The sequence below is a fragment of the Alosa sapidissima genome, chromosome 8, assembly GCF_018492685.1.
Source record: "Alosa sapidissima isolate fAloSap1 chromosome 8, fAloSap1.pri, whole genome shotgun sequence".
NCBI classification, from domain to species: Eukaryota; Metazoa; Chordata; class Actinopteri; order Clupeiformes; family Clupeidae; genus Alosa; species Alosa sapidissima.
This window is the reverse complement of record NC_055964.1, coordinates 7062122-7075196: the sequence shown is the minus strand read 5'-3', so window position 1 is coordinate 7075196 and position 13075 is coordinate 7062122. Positions and strand designations below refer to the sequence as shown.

General features: G+C 43.2%; 2 protein-coding genes across 2 annotated transcripts in view; both read right to left on the bottom strand.

Moving 5' to 3' along the window:
* Nucleotides 1-13075, bottom strand: part of LOC121714755 (oxysterol-binding protein 2-like) — a 765489-nt gene that overhangs the window by 318509 nt on the left and 433905 nt on the right. The window lies entirely within an intron of this gene.
* The window catches only part of LOC121714763 (anthrax toxin receptor 1-like), a 36598-nt gene that overhangs the window by 4675 nt on the left and 18848 nt on the right, over nucleotides 1-13075 (bottom strand). Inside the window, exons 11-17 of the mRNA XM_042099812.1 lie at nucleotides 12475-12544; nucleotides 11593-11671; nucleotides 10738-10833; nucleotides 8193-8234; nucleotides 4668-4766; nucleotides 3760-3927; nucleotides 1245-1325 (exon numbers count right to left, since the gene is read on the bottom strand). Coding sequence (XP_041955746.1) covers nucleotides 1245-1325; nucleotides 3760-3927; nucleotides 4668-4766; nucleotides 8193-8234; nucleotides 10738-10833; nucleotides 11593-11671; nucleotides 12475-12544 — 635 coding nt within the window. The remainder of the gene's footprint in view (nucleotides 1-1244; nucleotides 1326-3759; nucleotides 3928-4667; nucleotides 4767-8192; nucleotides 8235-10737; nucleotides 10834-11592; nucleotides 11672-12474; nucleotides 12545-13075) is intronic.

The following is a 13075-nucleotide window of genomic DNA, read 5'->3' as shown; positions in this document are numbered from 1 at the left end:
ATCTCACGACTCCTTCGGTTGTTTAGATTCTGGTCAAATATTACTCGGTGTCCTGTGGTTTTAATACTATTCAGATAACTTCAGTGAGACATTCTAGTGCAAGCTGTGGTCTATCCTCTTTGTCTGCTATTGCTTCTCCCCTTTAACCCTAAAATAAAGCACAGCACGCACAATAGACATAACAACTGCAATGTATGCAGAAACAAATCACATGAAAAGACTTGTCTGGATGACGTCTGCGTTGCCAGCAACCCCTCCATGGAAATGTTTTGTGACCACGTTGCCTATGGATATGGGGTGGTGCGTCGCCCAGCAGCATCCACCCAAAAGGTCAGACATCTCATATTTTCCTCGTGGAAAAACATTGAGTCACGATGTGTTCATTCAATTAGAGGCCAGAGAGCGAACCCACGGGCCATGCTTCATTTCACCCCGTATGAGCGACAGGTCCCGAAGCGGCCCAAATTAAGACAGGTCCCGAAGCGGCCTGACCTCACACAGCTGTAAGGTCAAACACATGCATGCCGCCATCCATGCTTAAAATGTGCCATGTTTGGATTGCTTAAGTAATGGCTGCAAGCACGGGGGAAACATGTTTCCTGATAGAGCATGTTGGCCGCAGAGAAGAGGGGCTGGTAGGCTACACAACAACAGGTGGGATTTCCATCTCTGCGCTGTTTTTGTTTTTCCTAGAGAGAGAGGCGGTGAGTTGGGTAAGATGTAATGGTTCCAAGTGGAGGCTTGGAGGATTCATGTCATGGGTCTCAGATGGACAGTTACTTGCAGGATGCTAGCGCAGTGGGGGTGTCGGTTTTAAGCGGTATTTATACTGTTGAGCACGTTTCAACTTCGAAAACGACAAGTCAGTCATTCCCTATGAGGAGTCGCAGACCGCATGCTAACAGATCCGAGAGAGTGTGTTGCGAATCCGACAAATGTCTGCATGCATTAAAAACGTGTCCAGCAGATCCAAACCGACAGACCAAATGGAAGACTGCATTGATATGGTGTATGCTGTAAGCAGCCATTATAGTCCTGTCAAATTCAACATTACCTGCTGATATTGGCAGATTTTCTATACTAGATTGAAAGGTAGAGGTAGATTAGATAGGTAGATTAGATAGGCTACTACCTTTTCATTTTGTTAATGGCCCACTGTGCCTCTGAAAGGTTACAGGGTTATTTTATTTAGACGATTATTTTACCACAGTAACAGGGTTATTTTGGTCAGATATGAGTCTTACTTTGTCTCCTGGTTGTGGTCTCATGACTGATACACGGTCGTAGCCTTTCCTCAGGAGAACCCACAGAGCGTCCAGCTTGCCCTACAAAAAAGGAAAAAAAGGATGTAGAGACATGTTTTGACAAACTGTATCTCCATCATCCTCAACCTGTTTCAATCATCTGTTGCTTCTAAGCTCACAACCTTAATACAGCAAGCTTACCATTATCGCATAACCTTTTTACGAACATTAGGAAAACATTCAGAATGAGAAACCACTGAGCCATGTGTTTGTCTGTTCACTAATGGGGCTGCATCTGAAGTTCCAACAGAAAAAGTGATGCCACTTGAAACCCTGAAGCTCTGGGCCCAGTACCAGAGAGCACTGCACACATGTTAGCATTCGATGGATCAGCATCAGTAATGACTGCATGCATTCACTTTCACTTTTTTGCATTATGTCATTGGCTTAGTTTTGTATTGAACTGGTCTAACTGTACTGTAACTATACAGCCTGTATACACAGATGTTATCTGAGGGAGGCATAACCTCCTCAATCCTCAATCCTCTTCAGCCGCAGGCTGCTTTCAAACATTACGCTGTTTGTACATATCCACCTTTCTGTGATGGACTTCTTTAACCTCTCTTTGAAAATAGAAAAACCCTCGCAGACAGTGCCAGATTAAATCATATCTTGGCCATCTGCTGTGTGGTCATTCCCATCTCTTTCCAAAGCCTTTGCGTTCTTTACTGTAATCCAATTTAACAATGAAACATCTGACCTTCATTTCACAATCCCGTATGTTCAAAGTGTAATTTGGAAACAAATAAGTAAATTAAAAAATAGAAGCTAATGTTCATTCACTGTGGCCAATAAAGGGTAGAAACCTCTTTTTTCCGCCATCATCTTCATTGTTTTGAAGATGATGAGGAAGAGCCCCCGAGCCCCATGAACAAAAATGTGTTGCCTCTGCAACCCTACTCTCCCGCAGGTCAGTCCAAAACATGCCTGTTTTCTATTAGCGTTCCCCAGCTGACTGAGTCAGAGTGTAAGCATACAGAGCACAATGCATTAACCGTTAGTCCTTAGCTGAGAAGAGCATATCTCAGAGAGCCCAACACTAGATCACACACACACACACACACACACACACACACACACACACACACGCACACACACAGCCTTACGTCGTCTCGCTAATGTACCAAGTCTCGGCCGGTACAGCTTGGTACCAGCAGGTATGCAGAGGTCATCACTGGAGCACAGGTTGTGGTTAGATAAACTGATGTGTGTTGTCACATGTTTTGATTTTAAACATATGTGAGCTTGTGTGTCTTTTTGAAACAAGTCAGAATGGGACGCAATCTTTTTCTGTTAAAATGTGTTGTTGTTACTTAACTATTCTACTCTGCAGCTTGCAGAGAAGGAAAATTTCTTAGCTTTACACATGATCAATATGTCAGTATCCAATGATATCCCAGTGCTTTATCCCCCCTGGTGGAGTTAAATGACTTAATTTGGGCCTGCTTGTGTTCATTTTCACTCTGTTTTCACCTTCAGGCCACACAACAGGATGTAGCTGTGTGTTTTGGATTGTGGAGACTTGAATAACGATGGCTATGAATTCTCATTTCCTATGATAAATCGGTTTGTAAAACACTCATTGCAAATGCAAGTACTATTCATCTTCATTGTATCCACAGCCATAAGCTGTTTCAGCACACTTACTGGATGGGGTTTGAGGCCTCCATTGTATTTCACCATACATTTAACAGCATGACAAGCTATTGCAGAACAATGATCTGTCACAAAGCCAAGGAATGTTTTATACATTTAGCTCCAGTGGTAATAAGATGATTTCCTGGAATGGATCAAGCATTAAACATCTCTATTAGAACAGACAGCCAGTCTGTCTTCTAAATGAAGTGTGTCTGGCAAAACTCTACTCTGGGTCGGCTGTCTTGCAGGGGGCTTATCTCAAACATGAATATGCCCTAAGCATACATTTTTAGAAGACCTTTCATCTGATGGCTACACACAGTGCACTACACTAGGGAGTTGGATTGGGGGGTGGTGTGTGTGTGTGTGTGTGTGTGTGTGTGTGTGTGTGTGTGTGTGTGTGTGCGTGTGTGCGTGCGTGCGTGTGTGTGTGTGTGTGTGTGTGTGCTCTCCATATCAGCTATAATAGGCAACTTTTCTGCTTTTCTGAGTGGCACAGGCAATGTTTTCTGTACCCATGAGTGTCAACATCACCATTTCACTGCTGCAAACATCCATTGAATCAATCCAAACATTGAATCCCTTCTGTGAGAAATATGATTGGTGGGTTCAAATAAAGAATTCAAATGTTGGGGGTGCCATGAGATGTTTGTGATAATGAAACCACAGGCATTACTTAAGAAAGCAGAAACTGAATGCATCTATTTCATAGAATTCTGTAGACTGCGTTTGCCAGAAAAAAAAATGTCAAAAATGTGTAGTGCATCACACAAGAATGAGCATCATGATTGAAAAAGGTGCTCTGTAGATACCCTACCTTGATGGGAGAGTACCACTTGCGTGGGCCATGCGGCTTCCTCATGCCGTTGTTCAGCGTGCGCGTGGGCGGCAGCTCAGACTCCTGCTCCGGCATCTTGACCCGGGCGTTTTTGGCCTTCTCCAGTTTGGCCCCCTCCTCTGTGGAGCCCTTCTCTCCCCAGCGCACCTGGGGGAGCACAGGACAGACACAGACAAAGAGAGAGGGAGATAGAGGGAGACATCAGAGAAAGAACAAAAGAAAGAAAGAAAGAAAGAAAGAAAGAAAGAAAGAAAGAACACAGAGATACAGACAAAAGAGAGAGATAGACACCAGAGAAAGAACAAAAGAAAGAAAGAAAGAAAGAAAGAACACAGAGATACAGACAAAAGAGAGAGATAGACACCAGAGAAAGAACAAAAGAAAGAAAGAACACAGAGGGATACAGACAAAAGAGAGAGCGAGAGAGAGAGGGGGAGATTGGAGAGGTAGACACAAGAGAAAGAAAAAAAAAGAAAGGGACAGATGTAAGTTTTCAGGGGGAAACGATGTGACCGTTAAACGCAACTAAGCAGATAGTTCTGGAGCTCCAGATGAGCCTCTGCACACTGTACAGCTGGTCAGAGGCCAAGTCTGTAAATTCCAGCCGTGTCTCTTAGTCTTATCGTGTCCTAATGGAAAACAGCTTGGACTCACAGTGGGGACATAACAGTCACTGCACTTAACGTCCACTAGAGTACAACAAAGAGTCTGGCAGCGAATACTATTCTGTATGTGTGTCATCTGGTTAATGCTTAACATTGGTTCTGTCTGTACTGCTATGTGAAAGTCTTAAATAACACAGCACTTCTTGAACACTGTGTTGGACAAATAAATGTGACAAATGATGTTTGTCTGTCTGTAGAGTATTAAATTGCTAGATGTCAGACCTCCATCCGTTTGATTCCACCCACTCCTCGGCCACCGTAGTATGAGGCGTCCACTGTCGGCCACTTCTTCTTAGGTATTCCATCCTCATCCTCCTCGTCCTTGGGTGGAAAAGAGACAGTTGTCCTTTACATTACTGAGTATGTGACTGGTAGAGCATTTTCCCTAAAAGATCTTTTGTATTTTTAATCACCAAAGGTGTAAAAAAAAATTACCCAGTTATCTCGACATATCATATAAAACTGTGAAAAGAAATTTCCTTAAGGGGACAATAAACTAACAAACTAAACTAAAAAAAACATAAAAAAGGATTTGTTTTGGATGTGTACTCTTGGATGTTACCCATAGGGGGTCAGGGGTGAGGGAATAAGTCAGGACAGGGGGCAAAAAGAGGCCAGAGGACAATTTCTCTTAAGCAATGACCCCCCCCCCCCCCCTCACTGAGCTCTTCCATGATCCCATAAAGTCACTCATAAGTTGTAGAAAAAAATGACAAAATAATGACAAAGACAGCACACATCTGTGTTTATGAGTGAAATAGGCATCCCTGAATCCAAACCTTGTGACTTGTTTTCTCCAGGGGCATATGGACCTACCTATTTCCCTCTTGAAACAACATCAACCCTTGTCTCTCTGTTTGCTATTGTTGCTTGCCTCTTTTAATGGCACATATACACTTCCATTTCAACTTTGGATATAAGTTTAAGCCGCGCAGTGAGTCTGCAATCTAGCCATGGCATATGCAAGAGGAAAAAAAAGTCTGCTCCATCTCCTATCCCTTAGAGTGCTTTATGTCTTATAAACACAGTTGGCCTCTTTTATGACCTAAATTTTCCATTCTAAAGAAGTTCAACCCCAACCCCCCCCCCCCCCCCCCTCCTCACCGCCCTCTGCAGTTCCCGAAAGTGTACCACGTCTCGTATGGCATGCATCGGATCTCAGGAAATGACATAAACCCGGCCAACACTGTCTGACACACTCAGGTTTCAGGCTGTCGGTGGATCCGGCCTGATAGTCCAGACTAATCTAATCTATTACCGCACAACAGTCAGACGCTGTCATGCGAGACGCTGATGTAAGGCACCCTGCGCTCAGAGGGGGTTTCAATGTGTTTCAAGACTTTAATGCTCAGAACTAATTTATGTTCAAAGCCCACATGATAATGAGATTTTAAAGTTGAGTTTAAACCAGGCTATGAACTGCCGCCAGTCTTGAGCAATATCTTGCGCAAAGCAGCGTGTAAGACTGCTATCTCAACACAACAACAATTTAAACAGAGATTGACAACCCATCCAGCATTTTTCTACAATAATCCGTCTATAAATATTATTTTATAAGTGAAATAATTCAGATTTTCAGTGACATGATTTAATGGCTGAGTAATTGAACTGAATGGGGTGAATGAAATATGGAGAGGGCTTTGTATGGAGATTATATGTTTCATATGAGACTGTGTTGAAGTTATGTTAAGCTGCATACACTGCTTTGGCCTTTTGGCTAACTTCCCTCAGCCTGTGGGGAAACATAAAACACCCACCAACAAACAAAGAAAAGATACAGTGCATAGTTTGACATGGAGTATATTTCAGTGTTGCAAAGACAATAGGGGTAGGCTGGGGCACAAGTCTAAAGTGCTACAGCAATCCTAATAGTGATGAATTGCTTTGTACTTATATAGTTATCAAAAGTGGTGTGCTGGCTTTATTGAGTTAGACACAACCACTCAACCAGACAAATACACATTCATACACAAATACATGATTCTTTAATTACTGACTTCCCTAGAAGAGAAGACCCAAACACACACACATTAACAAATAAATGATTCTTTCATTTACTGACTTCCCTAGAAGAGAAGACCCCCACACACACACACATAAACAAATAAATGATTCTTTCATTTACTGACTTGCCTAGAAGAGAAGACCCATTTACACCGTGTCAGGGGGCCAGATGGTTATTCAGAAAACTTCAATTGAAAATAGGCCATTTGATTTTGTTACCACTGCATCATTGAGTGATGAAAATTAGATGATGGCATCTTGGATTTGGCTGAGTCAAAGTAATAAAAGATGTCATCTAATGACTTAAAGGAGAATTCTGGTGTGATATTGACCGAAAGTGTATTGAAACATGATACCGAGTGTGAACGTATGTCTCATAGCCCATCTCGACTTGTCCCCTGCACTCCAAAATCTGGCGCTAGTTAGCCGATGCTACCAACAACTTTTTCAGTAGTGGTGCTTCGGCATCGGGCTAGCCATGCAAATAAATCACTGTTTTACACCCATTTACGAGGCTCAATGTATCTCCACACTTCATTGGTAGACTTCCTAGGGCCCTGACATTTAAAACGAGACATTGAGAACTTTGAAAAAGCACTGGTAGTTTACTTACAAGACGATTTATACAGACAGTATCTTCACGAAGTTTAACGTTTGCAGCCATCTTGAATTTAGTCACGATAAGTCGAGCAACGAGTAAGAATGAACAGGTATAATAAGGGATCAGATTCCAAAAATAATTCAGTGGAAATGCATGGATTCCAGTTTCTTCCAGTAGCAGCAACTGGAATCCATGCATTTCCACTGAATTATTTTTGGAATCTGATCCCTTATCATAGCTGTTCATTCTTACTCGTTGCTCGACTTATCGTGACTAAATTCAAGATGGCTGCAAACGCTAAACTTCGTGAAGATACTGTCTGTATAAATCGTCTTGTAAGTAAACTACCAGTGCTTTTTCAAAGTTCTCAATGTCTCGTTTTAAATGTCAGGGCCCTCGGAAGTCTACCAATGAAGTGTGGAGATACATTGAGCCTAGTAAATGGGTGTAAAACAGTGATTTATTTGCATGGCTAGCCCGATGCCGAAGCACCACTATTGAAAAAGATGTTGGTAGCATCGGCTAACTAGCGCCAGATTTTGGAGTGCAGGGGACAAGCCGAGATGGGCTATGAGACATACGTTCACACTCGGTATCATGTTTCGATACACTTTAGGTCAATATCACACCGGAATTCTCCTTTAACTAAATGTTACTGTGCAGTAAAATAAGCATGTTAACAAACTACTATTTATAATATAAAATTAAAAATTAGTCACTCAAAAAATATTCAGATGTAGTGAAGGGAGAGGGCAGTGGGCCTGAAACCCAGTTCTGTGAGGTACCAAACCTGCAGCCTGACCTCACCAGGCTCATTGGTATTGCAGAGTGCATACTGCACCCCATCACAGTGCATACCTTATACCATGATTGTGCCTCAACAGAATTCCACCATACCTATTATTATAAGATACTATAAGTATGTGGGGCCCATAAAATAACATGACTCCTCTGCATCTGTTTGCATGAGAGTTTGCATGCCTGTGGATACATCTGAGGTGGAATACTTGATCCTAAGAATGGATTATTATTGATATTCAGATAGTGTGCTTTTTGTTTGAACCAAATTTCTCCTGTAAAGTTTTGTTGATGTAGATATTTACATGAAAAAAACCCAAATACAATTCATATGTGCATCTTACCGAGCTATCTTCGACTACTGGTGGTGGAGGCTCACGGATAATCTAGAAAGAGAGAGAGAGAGAGAGAGAGAGAGAGAGAGAGAGAGAGAGAGAGAGAGAGAGAGAGAGAGAGAGGCAGAGAGGTTAAGGATGAAGTTGGGGGATTTAAAGTCTCTCACGTGTGCTCAAGTTCACACTCCTGCTGCTGGTATGTCCAAACGAATCCTTTCCTCCTCAGCGCAGTTTCAAATGCCCTTTTCATTAGCATGTCAGCCAGTCAGTGAGTAATGTGTTCAATGTGTGTGCCAAAGCAAGGATACTTCAAAACACATGACGGAGGAATTGGCCCACTTTTTTTTGTGCTCCTCTTTTGCACTATTTACAAGCAGCGTGAAATGACCTAGAAATCTGCTGTCCAGATTCCATACCTTAGGAAGGTCGGGGGGGGTGGGGGTGGGGGGGGGTAGGAGGGTGAGGGTGGTTGGTTGGTTGGGTGGGGGGGTGGTTCATGGAGTATGGAGGAAAGGGTCTCAGGACACAAAAAACATGCAAGTACCATGAGGAGTCACATGCCTGAACCCCCAGAGAGAAGAGAGTGTGTTTTCAAGGAGCTAATTTTGGAGGAAGAAAAAAAGAGAAGTCACCCACCAAAGCAGAGAGCACAAACATCTGAGAACACCCCACAGGAATGGGATTTGTCCTCTGCTGTTGTTTTTGAGAGAGATTGCGGGTCAGGATGATGTTATTAATTGAGTTAGAGTTCAGACAACGCAGTTTGACTTATTGTGGAGCACCACCGTTATGCAACGTGCAGCTAAACCCAGAATGTAAAGTGGGCTAGCGAGGCCGGATTTTTCCTTTGAGCATTTCCAAAAGCTGAAACACTAGCTGCCTTCCCATGGCAACCTTCTCTTACTTTCCGAAACACTTCTGGGCAAAACTATCGACTGGAAATGATTGTATATGGCTAAGATCTTTCCCCAGTTTCAGCCTCAAGGCTTGTAAAAATACAGCTTTATGAAGCCTTAGCTTTTTTGCCTGGGGCATCTGATATTGAAAAAGAGCTCTGAAAGATAAACACCATAAATGTGGTCTGACAGATGATATTTGACTTTAAAAGATTAACAATAACAGTGACACCTGTCCAGCATACTTGCGTAATCTCCCGTCAAAGGTCGGAGAATGTGTGCTAAAGTGACTAACAGCATGATTTCAGCTCCGAACCCTCTCCCTCTGTGTGAACTCACTGTCCCTCTCGTTGGTCTCCATCGCCCTGTCGTAGGACCTCCAGATGAACTCTGACTCAGTTTTAGAGTCCACTGGTCCAACATTACCCGCCTCATTACACACTTGGACACATGGCCCTATTTCAATTATAAGATGACTCTTGAGTAAGAGTGGTCAGTCACTAATGTGCATCTGAGACTATGAAGTGATTTTAAGACAAAAGTGTATGCTAGATACAGGAGATTGGCAATAGATACTGAATAGAGACTAAAGTCTTGACCCAGAGTTATTCCCTTGGTGTTTCATCGGAAGGAGGATTTAATGCCCTTGAGAAGCGTGAGAGGCCTGGTCTTCTTTCTTTTTCCACCAGCCTGTGACCCTGACTCAACTCAACTCACTCCTTCCACCTGCCCATGACCTTGTGTGGTGATAATGGACTTAAGGGAAGGTCAGAACAATCTATTACCGACTAACAAATCAGACCCAGAGCTCCCGTGTGACCACCATGTGACTCCCACACTCCATGGGAATTTGTGCTCGGCGCCGTAGATCTCTCTCTCTCTCTTTCTCTCTCTCTCTCTGTCTACCATTCACCCGACCCAGCCAGCTCCCACACTCCAGCTCTGCTGGAAAAGAGATCACTCGACACAATCTGCAACCTTCAGCAAGTCAGGACCATCACACTCGGGGAGATGACCTCACCTTTGTGGTGAGGCCGTTCGTTAGCTTAACTCTTACTGTTAATGATGCATGGGGACAGGGAGGGGGAAGGGTTTTTTTGGAGTGGGGGCGTTGGGGGTTAGGAGGCTACATCTCAACTAAGCAGCTGCTCTCAGATGCTGGGAAAGTTTTGAAACCCTCTTGTTGAACCATGAGCAGCGCACCAACCAAGTATGGCTCATCTATTTAGTGGAAGTCATTAGAAGGAAGTATTTTATTTTGACAAGAAACCTGACTGTCAGACTGCTTGTGCAATATGTGCATATGTGAAGATTTCAGGGGTATTTTCCATTTCTGGTTCATGACTGGTCTGAACATCTTCACTGTTTGAACGAGGCATGTCATAAAAATATTGCTGATATGAGGTGCCAAGCCTGATATGAGTGTAGGTGGAACTCATGACATTGCTATTCGGAATATTTTTTAAAACTACCATCTTTTTATCAGTTTGAAAATTCTGCATATAGTATATGGGCAGTGTATGAATGTATTCAGATTTCAAATGACATCTATTTGGCATATTCATGAAAACAGAGAGGACTAAATGTACCTCAGCCTTAGCATAGCGACTAATAATGCTAATGCTGCTGACGACAATCCTAGTATTAGAGGAGCCTACCACTGTGCAGCAGAGAGGCCAGAACCACCACAGCATAGCCAGGATCAGGAGCAGCATCAGGATGAGCAGAGCTATGGCCAGAATAGTCCCATCAGACTGAAACACAAACACACAATATAATGGAATATCAGTGGCAATGAGGATTATATTTTTTACATTCAGTTACACTGATATATGATAGTATGGCCCAGAAAAAGGATAAGAAGCAAGTGTGTGTGTGTGTGTGTGTGTGTGTGTTTGTGTGTGTGTGTGTTTGTGTGTGCGTGTGTGTGTCTGTCCGTCTATTACAGAGTGCTGGCTCGGTTTGTGAATGAAGATGACTTATTTTTTAAGAGATTTCACGAGCAAACCAAAACAAAATATTGTGAAATACTAGATGATTCATAACAGCTGGAGAGAGGTGAGAAGAAAGGTCGAGATTACGAGTTGTTTTCAAGACGGCCTCACAACGGCTCAGCGCCATCAGAAGTTACAAGGGCCATTTGGACGACTGCTAACCTGGCAGGTGTTATAATACTCATTTCCTCGTGCACACACTCTATGGCTTCTCATTGGCAGACAAGGAATGTCAGTTATCTCAGTACTGAATATATAAGCTTAAGGGCACTTGACTTGACTGAAACAGCAGATGCCTGGACAAAAACAAGAGAGAGGAGAGAAGACAGTCCAGCTATGTGCTATTTTTTATACCTGAGGTATATCTGAGGATGTCTATGCTGATATCTTCAGTATTTGTTTTATCTGACATTTGAAGTGAAATTTCATTTGAGCAATCACATTTTCAAATGACAATAGTTTTCTTTTTTTGGCAGTCTGAAGTCTGACAAAGATCTACTGCATATGTATTGTACTCACACAACCCACGGTGGTAATGGTGACAGAACTGGAGATGAAACTCAGGCCTTCGTTCATGCTGACATATAAGGAGGCAGCCCTGCAATACAGATACACACGTCTGATGGGTTTCTGCAATCAACACCCTAAAGCAAAGCACACACATTAGCCTATACTATATGCATGCACTGTATTACAAATAAAGAAAATGCATCCTTAAACGTTGAGTCTCTGGTTGCCTTCCCACCGGGTTTGTTTAACTGGACTGTAACAGAGTGTGATTATTCCCCCCTAGCTCTGACCCAGCTGGTCTCTGCTCACATTACATTTTTGTTTGTGGTCCTGGGTCTGTTTATGCCAAAAACACTAGCTTCTATACTGTATACCAATATCGCTTGGCAACGTCATAAAAACGGCAGTTTATTTCCAACCCCAGACCACTGTTTTCTAGCGGACCCAGGTCCGCACCCGGGTTCGGTAGATCGGTAGACATTAGCAAAAATCACCTAACCATCGGTCCAAACGAACTCGGTATAATGTGGACAAACGGTATAATAACCCCCAGTGTCTCATTCATCAGTTAATTTCAATGTCGAATAACTGACATTTAGCCACCACTTGCAAAGTGACACGGAGTTGCAACGGCGGTGGGTTCGGGGATCGAGCCCGAGCTGACTGATTGTCAGGCATTGTCTTTACCACTGCTGCCAGTCAACCCCACGGCTTTGCTGCAGAGGTTTATTAACAAGTGTTCAGTTTAATTCCTCACTAACACGCTGTATGAACACATTCAAAGCGAAATGCAATAAACCAAGTAATAAGCAATCTATTAAGCAAGAAATAAAGAAAAAAATTAATAAACATGATCAATGAATTATATGTTAATGTGAACACAGCACTTACGTTCCCTCCTCTCTCAACACTGGTGCAGGACACAGCATGTATGTATCCTCAACAATCAGAGGCTTCACCACTGGAGGAAAGAGAACCAGATTACCATCACTGTACAACACCAACTGCAGAAACAGGTAGTATAACTCAAGTTAGCACTGGGGAAGGGTATAAATGGCTTGTTGTTTTAGATGGAGAGCAAGTCAACAGCACTGAGCCATGAGAAAACCCTACAGGGACCTGTTGGGAGAAGAAGCTGGCCCTGCTTTGCAAACAAGGTAATAAAAACATGGCCGCCGCTGTTGAAGGACAAAGCTGTAAGATATTCTGTTGAACTTCCTGGTTGGAAGGCAGATTCGCTGAGCTCCTCTACTCCAACACAGGCTGTTTACACTGGCCCCAGGCAGACATACCTCAGCCCTGAGGAAATCTACACAACTGCTGTCTCTGTCCTGCAACACCCTGCTGGATGAAGGGATTTAGTGGAAGGGAGGGAGGTGGACCCGCTGGAGCATTAGCTGTGAGATCAATACCGCCGGGACAAGGGCTCTGGCCTGGGCCAACATAAAGTCATCGGGATGTCATACAGCCCCGGTTCCTTTGTGATCCTTCA